Below are 16559 nucleotides of genomic sequence, written 5' to 3'. Positions count from 1 at the left end.
GTCCAAACAAATTGGTTGAACGGTATACTACCGTTCAAAAGTTTTACTACCGTCATTAAGATTTTTTTGTTGAAAGAAAGTAATACTTTCATTCAGTAAGGACACAATTATGAAAACTTTTATGTTACAAAAGCTTCCTATTTCAAATAAATGCTGCTCTTTTGAACTTTCTATTCATCAAAGAATCCTGAAAAAATGTATCACGGTTTTCACAAAAATATTAAGCAGCACAACTGTTTTCTACTGAGCCCATATATTTTCCCGTACATAGATTGTGGCCACAAATTAAGAATTCATTCCATAATTTTACAAATTCGTCCCTTGTTTTATTTATACCAAAACAAGGGAACGGATTAGTACAATGTGGCCACGATTTATTTAAATAAGGCAATGAATTAATAAATCATTGGAATAAATTCTTAATTTGTGAGAATATATATTCTTGTCTGCATGTCATATTCAGGGCTCAGTAGTTTTCAACATTGATGATAAGAAACGTTGGTAACACTTTAGTGTAAGCTCCAAATCTCACTATAACTAGTTGCTTATTAGCATGCATATTACTATGATATCGGCTGTTTATTAGTACTTAAAAGCACATATTAATGCCTTATTCTGCATAACCATATTCTACATTCCCAATCCTACCGAATACCTAAACTTAACAAATACCTTCCTAACTATTAATACACAGTAAATAGGCATTTATTGAGACAAAAGTCATAGTTAGTAGTTAGTTAATAGTGAGAATTGGACCCTAATCTATAGTGTGACCGAAATGTTTCCTGAGCACTAAATCAGCATATAATAATGATTTCTGAAGGATCATGTGTCATTGAAGACTGGAGTAATGATGCTGAAAATTCAGCTTTGCATGACAGGAATAATACATATTATATACTGTATAAACAGTTTTTACTGTATTTTTTGATCAATTAAATTCAGCCGTGGTGACCATTCAAAAACAATTACAAATCTTATCTACCCCAAACTTTTGAACTGTAGTGTAAATTTGTACAATATTTTTGTGGACATTTTTCAGAAATTTCACAGCAATACATTTTTTTTCACACTTTTAGCATTTTTTTAATCTACATTTTCCTGTTAGATGTAAAAGACACACACACATACGCCCGTCCACCCACAAATCTACATTGTCTGTGTTTGGACTGGCTGGGATACAGATACATGGGCGGACAGTAGGGGGCGCTCTACGGGGACTGCGGCTAGTGAGGGTAAAATCAGTAGTAGAGTATAATTACTCTGGTTGAGCCCCAGTGTCTGGCCCCCACAGCACCCACCTCCATCGGGGTAGAGGGACCAGAACACCACACGGTAGCCCTTCAGAACCCCATTCAGGGTCATCCGTGGAGGCTCCAACCACGTGATCACCGCCTCGTCCGATGTCACTGTGATGGCCCGCACATTTTGGGGTGGCTGGCTGGGAACTGCAAGAGAAAAAGAAAACGAGAGACAGTCACATAAAAGGGAAAAAGAAGCAGCGGGAAAATAATTCAGGCACCAATGGAAACAAGATACAATAGGTGAAGTGGAAACCAAAAATTGCAGTGAAAGAGCACAATTACAGGGATATAGTAAAATGACAGTAATATACTGCAATTGGAGCACTTGGTGAGGCCCAAGAGCATCAACAACCTTGTAACTGCACTCGAAAAGGACAGAACAATCACATCCTGAAGCTGAAGAGAAGTGAAACGTTACTGTTATCTCGATCTTGAGCTGTTTCACCTACTAAATGCGTTTGTTTTTTTTCCGGATGCGCTGCAAATGTGGTGGTGGTGATGTGCCAAATTGTGTCCCTGAATAAATAATGGCACTATTGAGGGGACACAGAGCCAGTCTGTGTGACTTGCTGGGAGGGAAAAAGCATGTGCGGACGACAGGATGAAAGGAGGGATAGAGGAGGGATAAAGCTGGCTTGGCTCTATGAGGGAGCAGCTGCAGCTGGCGCAGGAAGAGGAGCGAGTAAAGGAGACGGTGAGAGGAGGGAGGGAGAGAGAGCAGAGGAGAAATGATGGTATTTGTTTGAAGAGGCCTTAGGGTCCGACTCTGTCTGGCCCTGGTGGACCACACTAAAACTGCCATTTAGAGTAGAGTGGCTTGACAGAGCGCTCACAAGCACAACTCCCTATAACTCTTCAACCCTGCCTGCAAAGCCCAGTCTCTCACTCACTTTCTGGATCTGATGCACTAAACAGGTATATTGGCATCTTAAAGGTATATTGGCATCTTACTTTTCTCCCGGCTATAATTATTAACTCACACTCATGTAGTTTCAAACCAGAATGACTTTCTTTTTTGTCCTGGGCTGCGATTAGTGGCTTTCGTACCGGAGGAACCTTTTCATAATTCCTAGAACTATTGGTGGAAGTTCCCAGATTTTGGCATGTTTGCACCGCAGGAACTAGAAACGATTTTAGTTCTAGGAACTTCTTTTGGAGGAACTAATTTAGCTCTTAGTTCAGAGTAGGGTCTAAACCAGCACTATAGGAACTACCAGTGACGTTAGTGTGTAAGCTGATTGGCTGAACCCACGCGAAACACCAGCACCCGCCATTTTTAAAAAACCAGTGTAAACAGATTATTGCCTTTATATTTACAGTACTCCCAACTCCACGAAAATGGAAAACAGTGATAGATGGACCTCTTAACCTTTATGCTAAGAAGAAAATTCAACGCAACTTTGAGGGGACCAATCCAAACATGATTATGTATTTCTGCTCAGCTGGCGACACTGAATATCAACCACATGGCATACGCTAATAACTTTTCATATACTTTCTACTTTCTTTGTACAACAGTTCTATCTAATAACGTATTAGACAGGACTGTTAGACAGATCGTAAATTAATGAACACGAAGAATGCGAGAGCTGTGAACTCAGGCTCTGGCGTTCTCAGCGCCGTCAAAATAAAAGTCACAACAACAAGCGCGGCTTACGTCACTTTAGAGTTTCTGCTGGCGGTGAAAATGCAACCAGAAAAATGTTCCTAAGGCAACCATTAGTTCTTTGGGAACCACCCTGGTGGCTAGTTCCTAGAACTACCCGTTGCGAAAGCCCCTATTGTCAATATAATGAAAGTAAATGAGCTCAGGACCATAAAAGTGTCAGAAAAGTGGTCTATATAATTTGTGCACTATATATTTCCTGCAGTCACTCAATAGGTTTACTGTATGTGACTAAATTTAAGTCACGATGCATTGAAAATCATGACACCCACCCTAGATCTTCTTAGCATATTCATTTAAGAAGTAGTCATGTCTGATTCATGAACAAATCATTCGAGTCAGATCTTTTCAATGAATCATTCCAAAGAGGTCTCTGTGAAGCAAACCAAACCCTCCATTTTTGGAGCCCATTTCAATGACCCCTTGACACAATGAATCGACATAAAAGAACTAGCAACGTAGACTGTGGTGTCACCTCATGTCGCCTGCGTCTGAGACAAAATTCTGCGCTTGAAAACACAGCAAAGACTACAGCCATCTAGCCTGACCATTTTGCACCTGAATGAGAGGAAATATCTCTCTATAGCCGCATGTGGCAGTAGTCCATATTCATCATTTAAAAAGGGAAACCGGATAAGCTAGGACTGTTGTTATAAAATGAGAAGAGCCTATGTGCCCTCTTGACTTTGTTGTTTGTTTGCTATCATCAATTTGATGTTCTCATGCATTTGTTCGCTAAGCTGAACCACCAATCAGAGTAATCTCTCACCGACAGGCTTCGTCGCTGATTCAACATGCTCAAACAGTCGAAAAGCCACCGAAGGGCACTAACCACCGACTAGAGCCAAAGGTGTGGAATACACAACAAAAACTAGACTGACAGACCCTCAACGATAGCCCGACATTGGCCATTAGTTCACTTTCATTCTAGGGTCTTGAGTTTGATTGTTTTATACCTGGGGTGTTCAAACTCAGTCCCAGAGGGCCACTGTCCTGCAGAGTTTAGGTCCAACTTGCCTCAACACACCTGCCTGGAAGTTACTAGAATACCTAGTAAGACCTTGATTAGCTGGTTCAGAAGTGTTCAATTGGGGTTGGAGCTGAACTCTGCAGGACAGTGGCCCATCAGGCACAGGATTGGAGACCCCTGTTTTATAGAGTATGCAAGTGAAAACACCCTAAAGTGGTAGCTGCTTTTACATTGTTTCCAGATGGTACAGATTTATGGTCATTAGCTGGTCAAAGTTGGTTTAGTTTGTCAATTGGCTGGACTACCAGCAAGTAGACCTGGTTTCAATCTGGTAAACCATCTTGGTTGAGTTGGAAAATGTTTAGAATTTTCAGGTTGGAAATTTTAGAAGAAAAACAAACTTGACAAGAAAACCACTGATGGAGGTAAAAACAAATTCATCAGGGAGAAAGTGATGGAAGAACTCAACAGTGGCACAAAAACAACCCAGGAGCTTTCCAAAAATAAAAATGGAGAAGAAATACAGCGGGACAGAAGTGGGCAGAGGGGTGGAAGGGGATGTTGGGAGATGGAGGGAGAGATAAATGAAAGGTGTTTTGAGAGAGAGTGAGAGAGGAGTGGGAGCGGAGAGGAGGGGAGTTGAAAGCCGGAAAGAGGGATCTGGAGGAAAGATGAAAAGAGAGAGGGGGAGACAATGAACTCAGCTGCAGATAATTAGACTGGGAGGAAAAGCAGCGGATCAGGGAGAGGTGCCTCGGCAGACAGGCTAATTATAATTATTTTTCCTATGCTTGTTGTTATTACTATTATCCTTAACAGCATCAATATCACTGTCGCCACAATGACAGTGACACGCATGTGGATGAGGACCACAGGCCAGAGTCGCCCCGTACATATGAAAAGAGAAATCCCCAGAGGATGATGGATGGATGAATGGATGGATAGTTTCATTACCATCTTCAAGTGTTGTGGCATTGATCTCAGAACTGGAAGGTCCGGTTCCGGCTCGGTTGAACGCCTGGACCACCACACCGTACTGAGCAAACTTCTTCAAGTTATCCAGTGTGTACACCTCACTGTCACCTGTGGCTTTCATCTCCACTATACTGTATTGTCCATTACTGCCCGGCCCATTCTCCCTATAACCGATTTGATAGCCACGGATCACTCCATTTTGGAGCTCTTTCTTAGGTGCCTGAGTGGAGCGAAAAGAAAAGGAGAGAGACGTAAATCTAAAACTCTAAAATCCAAAAAAAGGCAAGTTTAGAAGTTGCAGGCTTACCTTCCAGGTGACACGGATACTCTGAGAAGTCATTGGCTGTAAAATCACCTCCATGGGTGGCCCATCAGGAGCTGTGAGAAGAGAATCATGTGACGTCACAAGATTTTTAAAGGAATAAAAAATTCTCACCTTGAAGTCATTCTAAACCTGGATGACTTTCTTTTTTCTGTGAAACACAATGGGAGAAATTTTGTATAACACCCCGGAAACTTTTTTATGTAACTACATTGACAGGGGACTGGTACTTTTAAGCTTCAGAAATGGTGCAAAACCACCATAAAAGTATAATAAAAGTGTCCTGTATAAAATAGGGGCTAAATTCCAAGTATGGTGTCTGAAGTTGTCATTCACAGATTTTCCCCTCCAGTGAGCTTTTAACCATTGTGACTGGATCAATGAGTCAATCGTTCACATTTTGTGAACAGTATGGAAAAGAATGGCCAGGAAATTCTTCAAAAATGCATGTTTTGTGTTCCACAGAAAGATGAAGTACAGGTTTGGACCAGCATGTAGGAGGGTGAGTGATGATGCCAGATTTCTTTATGTTTTAGAGAATTATTGTTTTAATTAAAGTGTTTTATGCTTTACGAATATGAGCTTGTGTGTACATCAGGGGCGGTAGACGTACGTGCTTCCTCTGTGCTGATGGTCAGCTCTTTGCTGGCTTGACTGCGTCCAATCTTGTTGTAGGAGTACATGCGAATGCTGTACACGGACGCCGGGTGGAGCTCCACTATGTTGGCCTGGTTGTTGGTTGGTGAGATCTTACGGGTGGCATGTTTCAGCTCCCACGGGTCTACGACAAGGAAAAAATAACACAGATACATTACTACATCACACCTCCATCCAGGCTGTTCTAGAACATTATGTTTGCTAGCATGCAAAAAGGACTGTTTACAGGTCAAATCATACGGATATGAAAACAAGCGATGCATGGAAAACTAGGATGACGCAGATGTACGAACAGCAAAAAAGGCAATACACTCGAGTCGCAACGTCGCAGAAATCCATTCACATCCCATTCATCTTCTCACAGCTTATTCGCTACGTATTCTTCTGACATACAAATACATATTTAATGCACGTTCACAATGTAATTCATCCAAGCTTGAAATGGAAACAAAGCAATGCCGCACCGGATTTGTTCTTGTACTCAATGTCGTAGCTGGTGATGATACTATTGCCGTCAAACCGCTGCGTCCACCTTAGGTTCATACTCCGATCTTTGACCTCTCGAACCTCCAGCTCTGGGGGGTCAGGGGGTTCTGCGAACCAAACAAGTGGAAATAGACTTCAAACAGATGGAGGAGATTGAGACAAAGAGAGAGAGCAAAAGAGAGAGAGAGAGGCAGAGAGAGGCTGAAGAGTAAGAGGTGGCTTGGGGCCCGGAGGTAAATTATTGATTTTGTGTCTCTAGATAAAGAGTATCATGTAAGATGTGAGCATGTTGTTCATGGCTGATTGTCTTGCCTTGCACCGTCAGCTGGATGAGCCCTCTGCCCTCGCCGTATGAGTTGATGGCGTGACAGGAGAAAAAGACGGAATCCCCGCGCTCCGCTGGCTTCAGCTTTAGAAAGAGAAAAAGTGTTTGAGAGGGATGAACTTGCTTAGATCTTTTGCTCATTTTGAGGCCCACTTCATGTATTGTTGAACGATGTAAAAGTGTTTTCAATGTTAAATACTACCTCTTATCCCAATGTGCCTAACTGTAAGTAATAATATCAATACTACCACTACTACTACTACTGATAATAATAATAATAATAAAATAACCTTTCATACATAAAATGCAGATTAAAGTAATTTGCAGTTCAGAATATAAAACACTTTATTGAAATTTCAATAATAATAATATACTATAAACACATACAATTAAAAATAATGTAATGTGCGAGCACAAATCTCTCAACTTGCAGGCGGATTTCCTTCACTCTCGCACAAAACTGGATGCACGTTCTCAAATATACAGTCTCATGGCTCTTGTCTGCTCTCGTTCAGATATAACGTGTACGCGCTCAAACTCAAACTCTCTACTTGGTTTTTCTCTCCTGGATTTAATGTTGCCAGAAGCTTTCAACCACTAGACTTTCACGATTGACTGATGAAATAACAACGTGTACCTTTAAATTCTAAATAAATTACAGATTTATTTCATGAGACAGCAGATTTTAGTCAACCAGTTCTCAAGTTATTTTAGTATTTAATAGTTATTTTTGAGTTAAGTACTTACTGTAAATAGGTATTTATTTTATTATTTTATTTACTGAACCGCAACTGACCATCAGATATCAGCGAGAGCGTGACTCGACACTCATGGAAAGAATGTACTTTTATTTGGTTGGTAACATAAGCCTAATTTGCGGGTGGGACATGTACCCCACCACTTTTTCTGGGGGTGGATTGTGGGCACCGGCAGAAACAGAAATTGGCGCCTATGTGTCAGTATAAAATCATTTTGTGTAAATAAATGAATAAATAAGACAGATCAAAAGCTCACCAAACATCAAGAGCAAAATAAATAAATAATAATAATTATGTGAAAAGGTCTCCTAGGAAACCTGTCTGGAAACATTAAGGCAAGACTCTGCCTTTCAGCATTCATGGTACTCCTTCACTGACATCATACATGTATGATGTATATGTGTGTATGTCTCACCTTCAGTGTGGAGATAACTTCATCGCTTTTCTCGTTGGGGCTGGTGGTGATGGAGTATCGAGGGTTGCGGTCAGGGTCAATAACAGTGTCGCCTCGCTCCCAGCGGATGATGATGGGGTACTCACCCCGGGCGGTGCAGTTTAACTCCTTGTTCTGCCCTTTTATGGCCATGGTGGTGTTTGGGTGGGATGTGATCATAGCTGGAACTGTATAAAAAGATGGTATCGAAGGACAGGAGGTAAATATATGTTAAGGAAAGAGTGAATTTAAAAAGAGGCAAAGGTCAGTGTTACTTTAACCAGACACCTGGTGTTCTTGTGACACGGCGCAGTGAGCATTAGTGTGTGCATTTCTCCAACTCCTCAATCACTTTTTCACACTCTCTCGCTCACTCAATCCTCCCGAGTAACTCTTCTCTAGTGCTGCTTCTCTCTCTCTCTCTCTCTCTCTCTCTCTCTCTCTCTCTCTCTCTCTCTCTCTCTCTCTCTCTCTCTCTCTCTCTCTCTATCTCTCTCTCTGTCACACACACACACACACACACACACACACACACACAATATCGATCGAGGAGGGTTCCGCTGTTTTGTTTTCATCACTTATTCATTCCCTCCCTTCCAACGAGTGAAACGGATAGAATTGAGGGAGGCAGAACAGAGGAACGATTCAATCAATAACACCAACACTGAATCAGAGACAGAGAGAGAGAGAGAGAGAGAGAGAGAGAGAGAGAGAGAGAGAGAGAGAGAGAGACAGAGAGAGACAAATTCACTGATAAAAAAGTTGGATGCCATAAACAAAGAGCTGCATGACATCCACATGAAAATGTACAAATCATTTGTATACTATCTCATGTTACAGTAAGTCTTCCTAACTTATCCTTCCAATCCTACCTATTCACGGCATTTTTGATGTATATATGAATCAATGAATGATGTATTTTGAATATATATATATCTATTTTCATAAAGTTTACATTTTACCCCAAAATAATAATAATAATAAAAATACTATTTTGCATAAATAATTTTGTAGCATAGATTTTTGCTTAAATAGTTAGTAACCTAATGCCAATAAATCTTTAAAAGTACAATTGTGAATGTACGCCATACATCATGGTAGTAGTTATTGTATAAATCTTTTTTTGTATTACAGTAATGATAAATATTTACATTGCGTTAAACATTATATCCATTAAAAAGTAAATTTCATTCACATTACAGTAATGAATATTCGGGGTGAAGAAAAACTAAACTAAAAAAAAGCTCTATCATCTTCATGGAATATACTGTATATACTCTAATTTCCTAAATATATTTATTTATTTATTTGATTATAAGGTGAAATACCATCTGCACATTTCTTCACAAGATTCAACGGGGTAGAATGTTCTGGCTGAGTGTTAAAGAATACACTGGTGGATGAGGTTTGTTTAAATGTGGTCAGGACTGTAAGTGAAGCCTAGGGCAGTGTTGCGTGTATGGGAGTTTTCTGCACTCTACATTATGTAAAGGATCAATAATATGGATGTGGACAGATCAGATCGTGTGTCCGAACTAACGATCAGTCATGAGATGGCCTTACGGATTCCATTGTAATGTTCTATTAAAATAAAGGATTACACGCTTCACAAATGATACACACGCACGCACACACGCATGTGCACACACACGCACGCACGCACGCACGCACGCACGCACGCACGCACGCACGCACACACGCACACACACACACACACACACACACACACACACACAGTAACTCCTGGCAATTCTAGCTACTATATAAAAAAGTCAAAGGCTTCTTGTATTTCTTGCCGTAGTATGACTGATATATCATAACCTGGGTCATTAGTTTGAGTGACAAAGTGTGACAGATGCAGGTGTATGTGCACCTCTGTATGTGTGTATGTAGAGGTGGAGTGATGTGTGTGAGTGTGTCCACTCAAGCATCCCAAACCCTTCCCGCAGGCATCAGTCTGAGACGTGAAAGCCCATCTGAGGGCCGTTCTTAAACAAAAACCTCAAACACACACCACGGCAAACCACCCCAAAGACCGCAGGTCAAATCACGTTCAAGTTTCTACAAATCTAGTGTGACAGGAATCCAAAATATGGCTTTATTTTTATGCCATGGTTTAATAAAAGATTTAACTATTAGTACATTTTCTTATATTCAAAGATTCTAGCAAAGGATTCTACAGCTATGCCCTGAAACCTGATGAGACACATGTCAGGCAAAAATTAGGCAGCAAATTATGTTGCCTTCTAAAGAAAACTTGTTTAGCCCCAAATCAAAAGTAGTGCTTTATGTATCTTCAAAAGAGAGGTATTCTCAGAATTTTTATTCAAGATGTTTAATGGAATCAAGGAAAAGTATTGCTAATTCCAACTAAACACTTTTAAGCTCTTGAATGTCTTTCAATATGTGTGTTATATATTTTTGAAACTTTACAGAGTATCAAGGCTTGAGCTTAGCAACATGTCAACATTAAACTCTACATTTTTAATGTAAAATTGGGAAGAGCCATTTGTACCTTGAATGTGCAAGACTTCCACTGTCAGTCCGTTGCTACTTAATATTGTAACTGGTATTTGTTATCATGTTATATTAATTATCGTAACAGTTTTACCGTTTACCAGACTTTCTTTCTATTTTCCTATAGTTTTAAATCGTACTATTGTTTTGGTTCGATTATAACATTTACAATGTTTCATGGGATGAGTAGTTCATGTCTTCATAAATTTATGACACATCCTTGCACTTTTGTCTTTTGTTAATTTAAACTGGTCCTTTTGTCCATTTATACTGTACATTTTTGTATTCAATCAGTGTAGCAATATTGAGATTTATTTCTAAACTTTACTTTAGTTCATGGCTTAGAACTCTTTATTGAAGAACTCCATTTGAGAAAATAAATGGGAAAATTACTTCTGGTACCAATGCTAATGAAAAAGTGGGTGGTCTGTTGCACTCTATTGTAATAAACTCAAACTAGGCACTTCGCATGCCTCATGCGAGGATCGCTGTTTGCATAAGCGACCATTAAAAGAGTTGTAGCGAATGAATAGTGTTTCAAAAACATAACTTGTGAGGTTCCATGATGGTTAAGATGCATCTTTAGAAGATAGATGCATTTGTAGATATTGAGGTAGCTCACTAGGTTTTGGAAAAGAGCTAATTTCATTATGTGTAAAGATGTACATGAGTGGTCAGACGCACTTTTAACGGTGAGCATCATGCTCTTGCTGATGTCGGAGCCCACTCCGTTGCTGGCCTGACACAGGTAGTATCCCCGGTCTTCCTCTAGAACGTGGCGGATCAGCAGAGAACCATTGGACAGGATCTGGATGCGACCCGTCAGGGGAACTGGGTGGTACTGCTGGGGGTTCCCTATACCTTCAGAATCAAGATGAAGACAGTTTTGATTGTGGCTCATCATCAGCTCATGAAAACTTGCAATTGATGATTTTTATATACAGTGACAAAAGATGTTACCTTTGGCATGCTTCCAGACAACTTTGGGAGGAGGGTACCCTTTCACAGAGCAGTTCAGAACCTCTGACTTGCCATAGATCCCATCCTGGTTATTGGGCTGAACCAGAAAACCAGGGGGAACTACAATGAAGAACATATATTTCAGGAAAGGAGATACCAATAGATTGGTTTAGCCAAATGTCCTGGAACAACATTTGGTCAAACAAACATTGTCTTAACCATAACACCAACCCTAATCAAGTAATCCTGGGCCTGAACAATTTTCTAATTGGTGAAATCTCATCCCACTACATTCCCCATTATCTCTTGCTCACCTGTTACAATGAGCTGTCTCTCTGAACTGACAGTTGCTGCGTCGTTGCTTGCAATACAGGTGTAGTTTCCGTTGTGTTCGAGCGAAACTTTGGAGATCTGAAGGGAACTCATGAACTCCTTGGTTTCGATGGTGACTCCTGATGTTCCCGACACAATCTCCTGCCCATCCTTCCTCCAGGTGATCCGGATTGGCATGTCTCCGGAGGACACCACGCACGCTATGTACATCAGCTTACCAATGGAGGTGGGAGGGAAGTCAAAGGGCTGGATGAGGGGAGGAACTGATGGAGGAAGAGAACAAGCGAGAGATCTTCAGTATCAAAATTCAAACCCTTCATGGTCTGCAATGTAATACTGACCCCATCACCCTCCAAAAATGCACACGTACATACACGCTCACACACATCCCACCCCCCCCAGCCCATAATAGCTGCTCTAATTAGAGCCCAATTGGCATGGGGAATAATGGCATTGCCATGGAAACAGAGGTGGGGGGCTCCATCGGAGACATCTGGGGGATTTAATCTGGGGCTCGTTAAAATTCAGCTAATTAAATCAGAGACATGACAAGACAAGCAGCACACTATACTGACTTCACACTGGAGTCAGTGTTCGCTTGTACCGGTACACACACTCATGCAAACGCACACACTAGACCTTGCTGTCTTTGTACCAGGAGCTGTAGCCCCTTGTATGGACACACATGGTGAAGTGAAGATTCAAAACCCCACATTAGAGCGACCTCACCTTTATTTAGATTTAACATACTAGAAATAACACCCCCACTCATACACACATGCTAAATACACTGGGTAATTGATGAATGGTTGTAATGCTGCAGAAGGCCTGTAATCCTGTTAATCAGAGGCTATTAGTGTTGTGCTTTCTCTCATGGTCTTTGTGCCAGCGGATGGGAAAGACCATCCCAACCTTCACCAACCGCCTACAGATTAAATATACACTCATTCTAATGCAAAACACACTCCGTTTACCAAAATACACTCATTCCGCCACAATAAACCACTACATTTTCTGAAGAAGTATGAAAGATGAACAACTGTACAATGGGCATCCTTTCATTGAAGGAGCATGTTATCAAGAAATGCCAAACCTCAAATGGAAGTGTAATTTTTTATTTTTTTGGAAATCCTCCAAAAAAATCAAGATACCCTGCTGAATAGGCTCAAGTCCAAAAATCCTCTCAGGGCAGTCTATTCACACCAAATTCAATGTTACTAAATGACATTAAAAATAAAGTTTCACACTAAAACAATTTACACCAAGTCCTTTGCTGTTTTTTTTTTTTCATTATCTGTGGAAACTTAAATGAATCATTAAGCATATTAACATTTGAAAAAAGGACCTACAAAATAAAATAAATAAAACAGAATGAAAATGCATAAATACAGTACAATATTTCAGACTTAGTGTGAACACATTGTCTAGTCACATTAGGTTAAACTAAATCTAATGCGTTTTAACAAAGCGCAAGTCCTTAAAAAAAGTTTGGATAGCAGGAAAAAAAAATAGATGTTTCAGAATTGATGTGAAGCTTACAATAAATACTATCTGACTAATTGACATACAAAACATTACTCAAATCTGAGTCATTGAATACTGAGTATCTGCCATAACTGAGTTCTGATCCAATACTAGGGGCTCTTATGTAAAAAAGGAACATAAGGAACAAAAAGGAACTAAAAAACTATTCCTATAATATCCAATATAACAATTACTATAGTAATTATATATAATAAGATATTCTTTCTCTCTCTCTCTCTCTCTCTCTCTCTCTCTCTCTCTCTCTCTATATATATATATATATATATATATATACACACACACACACACACACACACACACACACACACACACACACACACACACACACACACACACACACACACACACACACACACACACACACCGCATACAGATATTGGTTGATGTGAACATATGTTACAATGGTAGACATTGTAAACAAACTGTGTGGTCACAATTATGAATATGGGTCTACTGATAAAAAAATATTGTATTTTATATCTAAATTCAGCAGAATAATTGCAACCAAAAGAAAAAAAAAGTGGATTTAAGGTTAGAAAGCAAGAAGCTCACGGTGTCAGAATGCCAATCTGTCAGTCAAGTCCAAAGCAAGTCACAACCCATTGCAACGAAGTCAGATAGTCTGACGGCAGATAAAAATAAACAGTAAAAAAAAAAATTACTTTCGGGTGATTTATTACAAAAGTGTGCATCAAATATGCTAAACACTGATCTGTCAGCGTGTCGTCACTCACAGTAAGAATCAATGATGCCAAAAAGTTGCGCAACTTCTGGCTGTGAAACCGCAGACATTTAAATTTCCAAATAAATGGGATAATAATCTTTCACATGTGAGAATGTGTTAGTTTGTGTTTTTATATGTATTTACTCAATATTACAGGTTTTTACTATTGTACTTTTTAAATTTTTTTACTTTTACAATGATAACTTTTCAATATCATGTTAGCTGATCCCTTCGTCTTGTATTGTGTTGATATAGCAACATTATCTGCTGAAATCTATTGCAGATATAGATAAACATACATGCGTCTAATTATGGTTGCAGACAGACAGTCAACTTGCTCTCGTATGTTCACGAACAGGCTTTGACTGATCCAATATGGCAGACTTGCAATATACATATTGTGTAGCGGCCCATAGAAACATCCGCTAATGAGGCATCTCTGTTCTGCTAAAAGGTTTATTGCAAGTGTTATAATTTTTATGGTATTCACAAGTATATTTTAAAAAAATGTGTACGTAAAAAAGTGCTCTATGTAAAAAACCTGCTCTACAGTATATGGTGGTTTTGCTTGCATTAATAGCCATATTAGCCTTAAGTGTTTTAGAGAATTAATCTGTTTGGTCTTTACAGTGCTTGTGCCCATTTGGAATTATATCCAAAGTAGTGTCTAATCAACACAAAGTTATAGCCTATATATTTAAAATATCACAATTTCCCACACACAAAAAACAATTTACTGTGCATAATGGAGAATTTGTATTATACGGATCATTGTAAAAATGTCAGACTTGGTAAGAAAGAGTTAAAAAAGAATCTTAAAAAAACAAAACAAAGATATAACATATTTATTAAGTTTTTCGCTTACAATGGTGATGTTCATTTTTTTTTTTACCTTAAACCTGTAAATAAATAGGTCCTTAATCAAATGTAGATTGCCCTTTGACTTTTTTTTTATGGGGCCATAAACATACCCAAAATAATTGGTAGTAAGCACTAACCTTTGACTGTGACGTAGACAGTCTGGCTGATGGAGAGCTGGGGTTGGATGAGCACACTGCACTGATACGCCCCCTCATCCATGCCCTTCTGCACATCACTCAACTTCAGAGTGCCATTCTCGTACACCACCTGACGATGGTTGTCTGGCAATGGCACTATATCTTTATACCACTTGATGGAGTAATAGGGGTAACCAATCACACGACAGTTAATAAAAGTGTTGCGACCCGCCACGGCCGTGATGTTCCGCATGGCCCGGATGCTTGGAGGACCTGCAAGAGAGAGAAAAGCGAGAGCAAGAGAGAGAGAGGGAGAGAGAGAGAGAGAGAGAGAGAGAGAGAGAGAGAGAGAGAGAGAGAGAGAGAGAGAGAGAGAGAGAGAGAGAGAGAGAGAGAGAGAGAGACAGAGAGAGAGAGAGAGAGAGAGAGAGAGAGAGAGAGAGAGGAAGGAAGGAAGACAAAAAAGAGGGAGAATGTGGCGGATAGAAAAGGGTAGAAGAAAAGGAATTGAGAAAGAGTGGGAGATGGAAGACCAGGTTTTGCATGGACATTTTGGGTAAAGAAGGGAGAAATGTGGGAGGAAGAAAGCAGAAGAGCGAGTGGTGGAGGGGGAGGAGGGGGGTTAGAATGCCCTTGGTCTACACAGCACATATTGTGGTGTAATAGGTGTGTGGATCTAAAGTTCCAATGTGGCTTGTACCGTATCCTTAATCAGAGCTTGGCACAAAGGACCATGCCTTTATAAATTCAGTAACTGAATGAGGTGTGTTTCTGCCATTACATTAATATGCCAAGTTAATGGATTTAATGGTAAGGCTATGTGCGGCGTAATCTTAACAATAAAATACTAACCTGATGTGTTTGTGTAGGCAGAGTGAAAATACAACATTACATTTCATAGCAACGTCCCAAAATATACATTTAATGGATTGAGGACTGCGAGAGCAGAGGCCTTCGAATTATTTTAGTAAAACTGTGCCATGCTAGCCTGCTAAAAGCTAAATCAGTTAAGTTTGATGAGCTAAATGCTAAATAGCTACTGAATTTGAAAAGTAATTCTACACTGTTTTGTTGCTTTTTATTGGAACTGGTCAGTGGTAGTCTGAAGTCTGAAGGTGACATTCACACTGACATCGATTTAATCGTTGGAGTTTGCCAAGTCACTGCACTGACTTAGGCCGTGTGTCCACCAAAGTGTTTTTAGCCGGCTGAAAACGCTAGACGCTCTGCTGAAAACGCCTAGCTGTGGGCGCTTGAGAGTGTTTTGGCAGCGCGGCGTTTTTTCAGTTTAGACGGTTTGTTGCTATGATACAGAATATCCGCAGCACAGTTTACTTGTAACTGATTTTGCAGATAATTTGTTTCATACTAAAAAATTATTTTTCATCCATTTTGTTCGGTTAGCTCTGCTGGTTGACGTCGTTGTTCAGAAAGAATGTTGTGACAGTTAGTCGGTGTGGTTTTTGTCCCCTCCTCCACTGTGATTGTACAGCTGAGTAAAAAGTGACAGTGATGAGCGCAGCGTTTTACCCAAAGTTGAACATTTTTCAACTCTCGGCGACCAGTAAAACACGTCGGGCGCTCAG

The 16559-nt window shown here is 40.0% G+C and overlaps 1 protein-coding gene across 9 annotated transcripts in view; it reads right to left on the bottom strand.

Moving 5' to 3' along the window:
- The window catches only part of dscaml1 (Down syndrome cell adhesion molecule like 1), a 144392-nt gene that overhangs the window by 23891 nt on the left and 103942 nt on the right, over window positions 1-16559 (bottom strand). For 4 of the 9 annotated variants that reach the window (XM_077208949.1, XM_077208950.1, XM_077208951.1 and 1 more), the window contains exons 8-18: window positions 14974-15246; window positions 11688-11969; window positions 11374-11493; window positions 11098-11274; window positions 7879-8084; window positions 6693-6789; window positions 6359-6487; window positions 5851-6018; window positions 5223-5293; window positions 4895-5135; window positions 1302-1448 (exon numbers count right to left, since the gene is read on the bottom strand). In XM_077208949.1, coding sequence (XP_077065064.1) covers window positions 1302-1448; window positions 4895-5135; window positions 5223-5293; window positions 5851-6018; window positions 6359-6487; window positions 6693-6789; window positions 7879-8084; window positions 11098-11274; window positions 11374-11493; window positions 11688-11969; window positions 14974-15246 — 1911 coding nt within the window. Of the gene's footprint in view, window positions 1-1262; window positions 1449-4894; window positions 5136-5222; window positions 5294-5850; window positions 6019-6358; window positions 6488-6692; window positions 6790-7878; window positions 8085-11097; window positions 11275-11373; window positions 11494-11687; window positions 11970-14973; window positions 15247-16559 lie in introns of those variants that run through there. The other 5 variants (XM_077208946.1, XM_077208947.1, XM_077208944.1 and 2 more) reach the window with 2 other exon arrangements.

The sequence above is a fragment of the Siphateles boraxobius genome, unplaced genomic scaffold (genome assembly GCF_051911475.1).
Source record: "Siphateles boraxobius isolate OS27281-9 unplaced genomic scaffold, OSU_SipBor_1 6, whole genome shotgun sequence".
Lineage (NCBI taxonomy): Eukaryota > Metazoa > Chordata > Actinopteri > Cypriniformes > Leuciscidae > Siphateles > Siphateles boraxobius.
The sequence above is the reverse complement of the archived record's forward strand: the minus strand, read 5'-3'. Positions and strand labels throughout refer to the sequence as shown.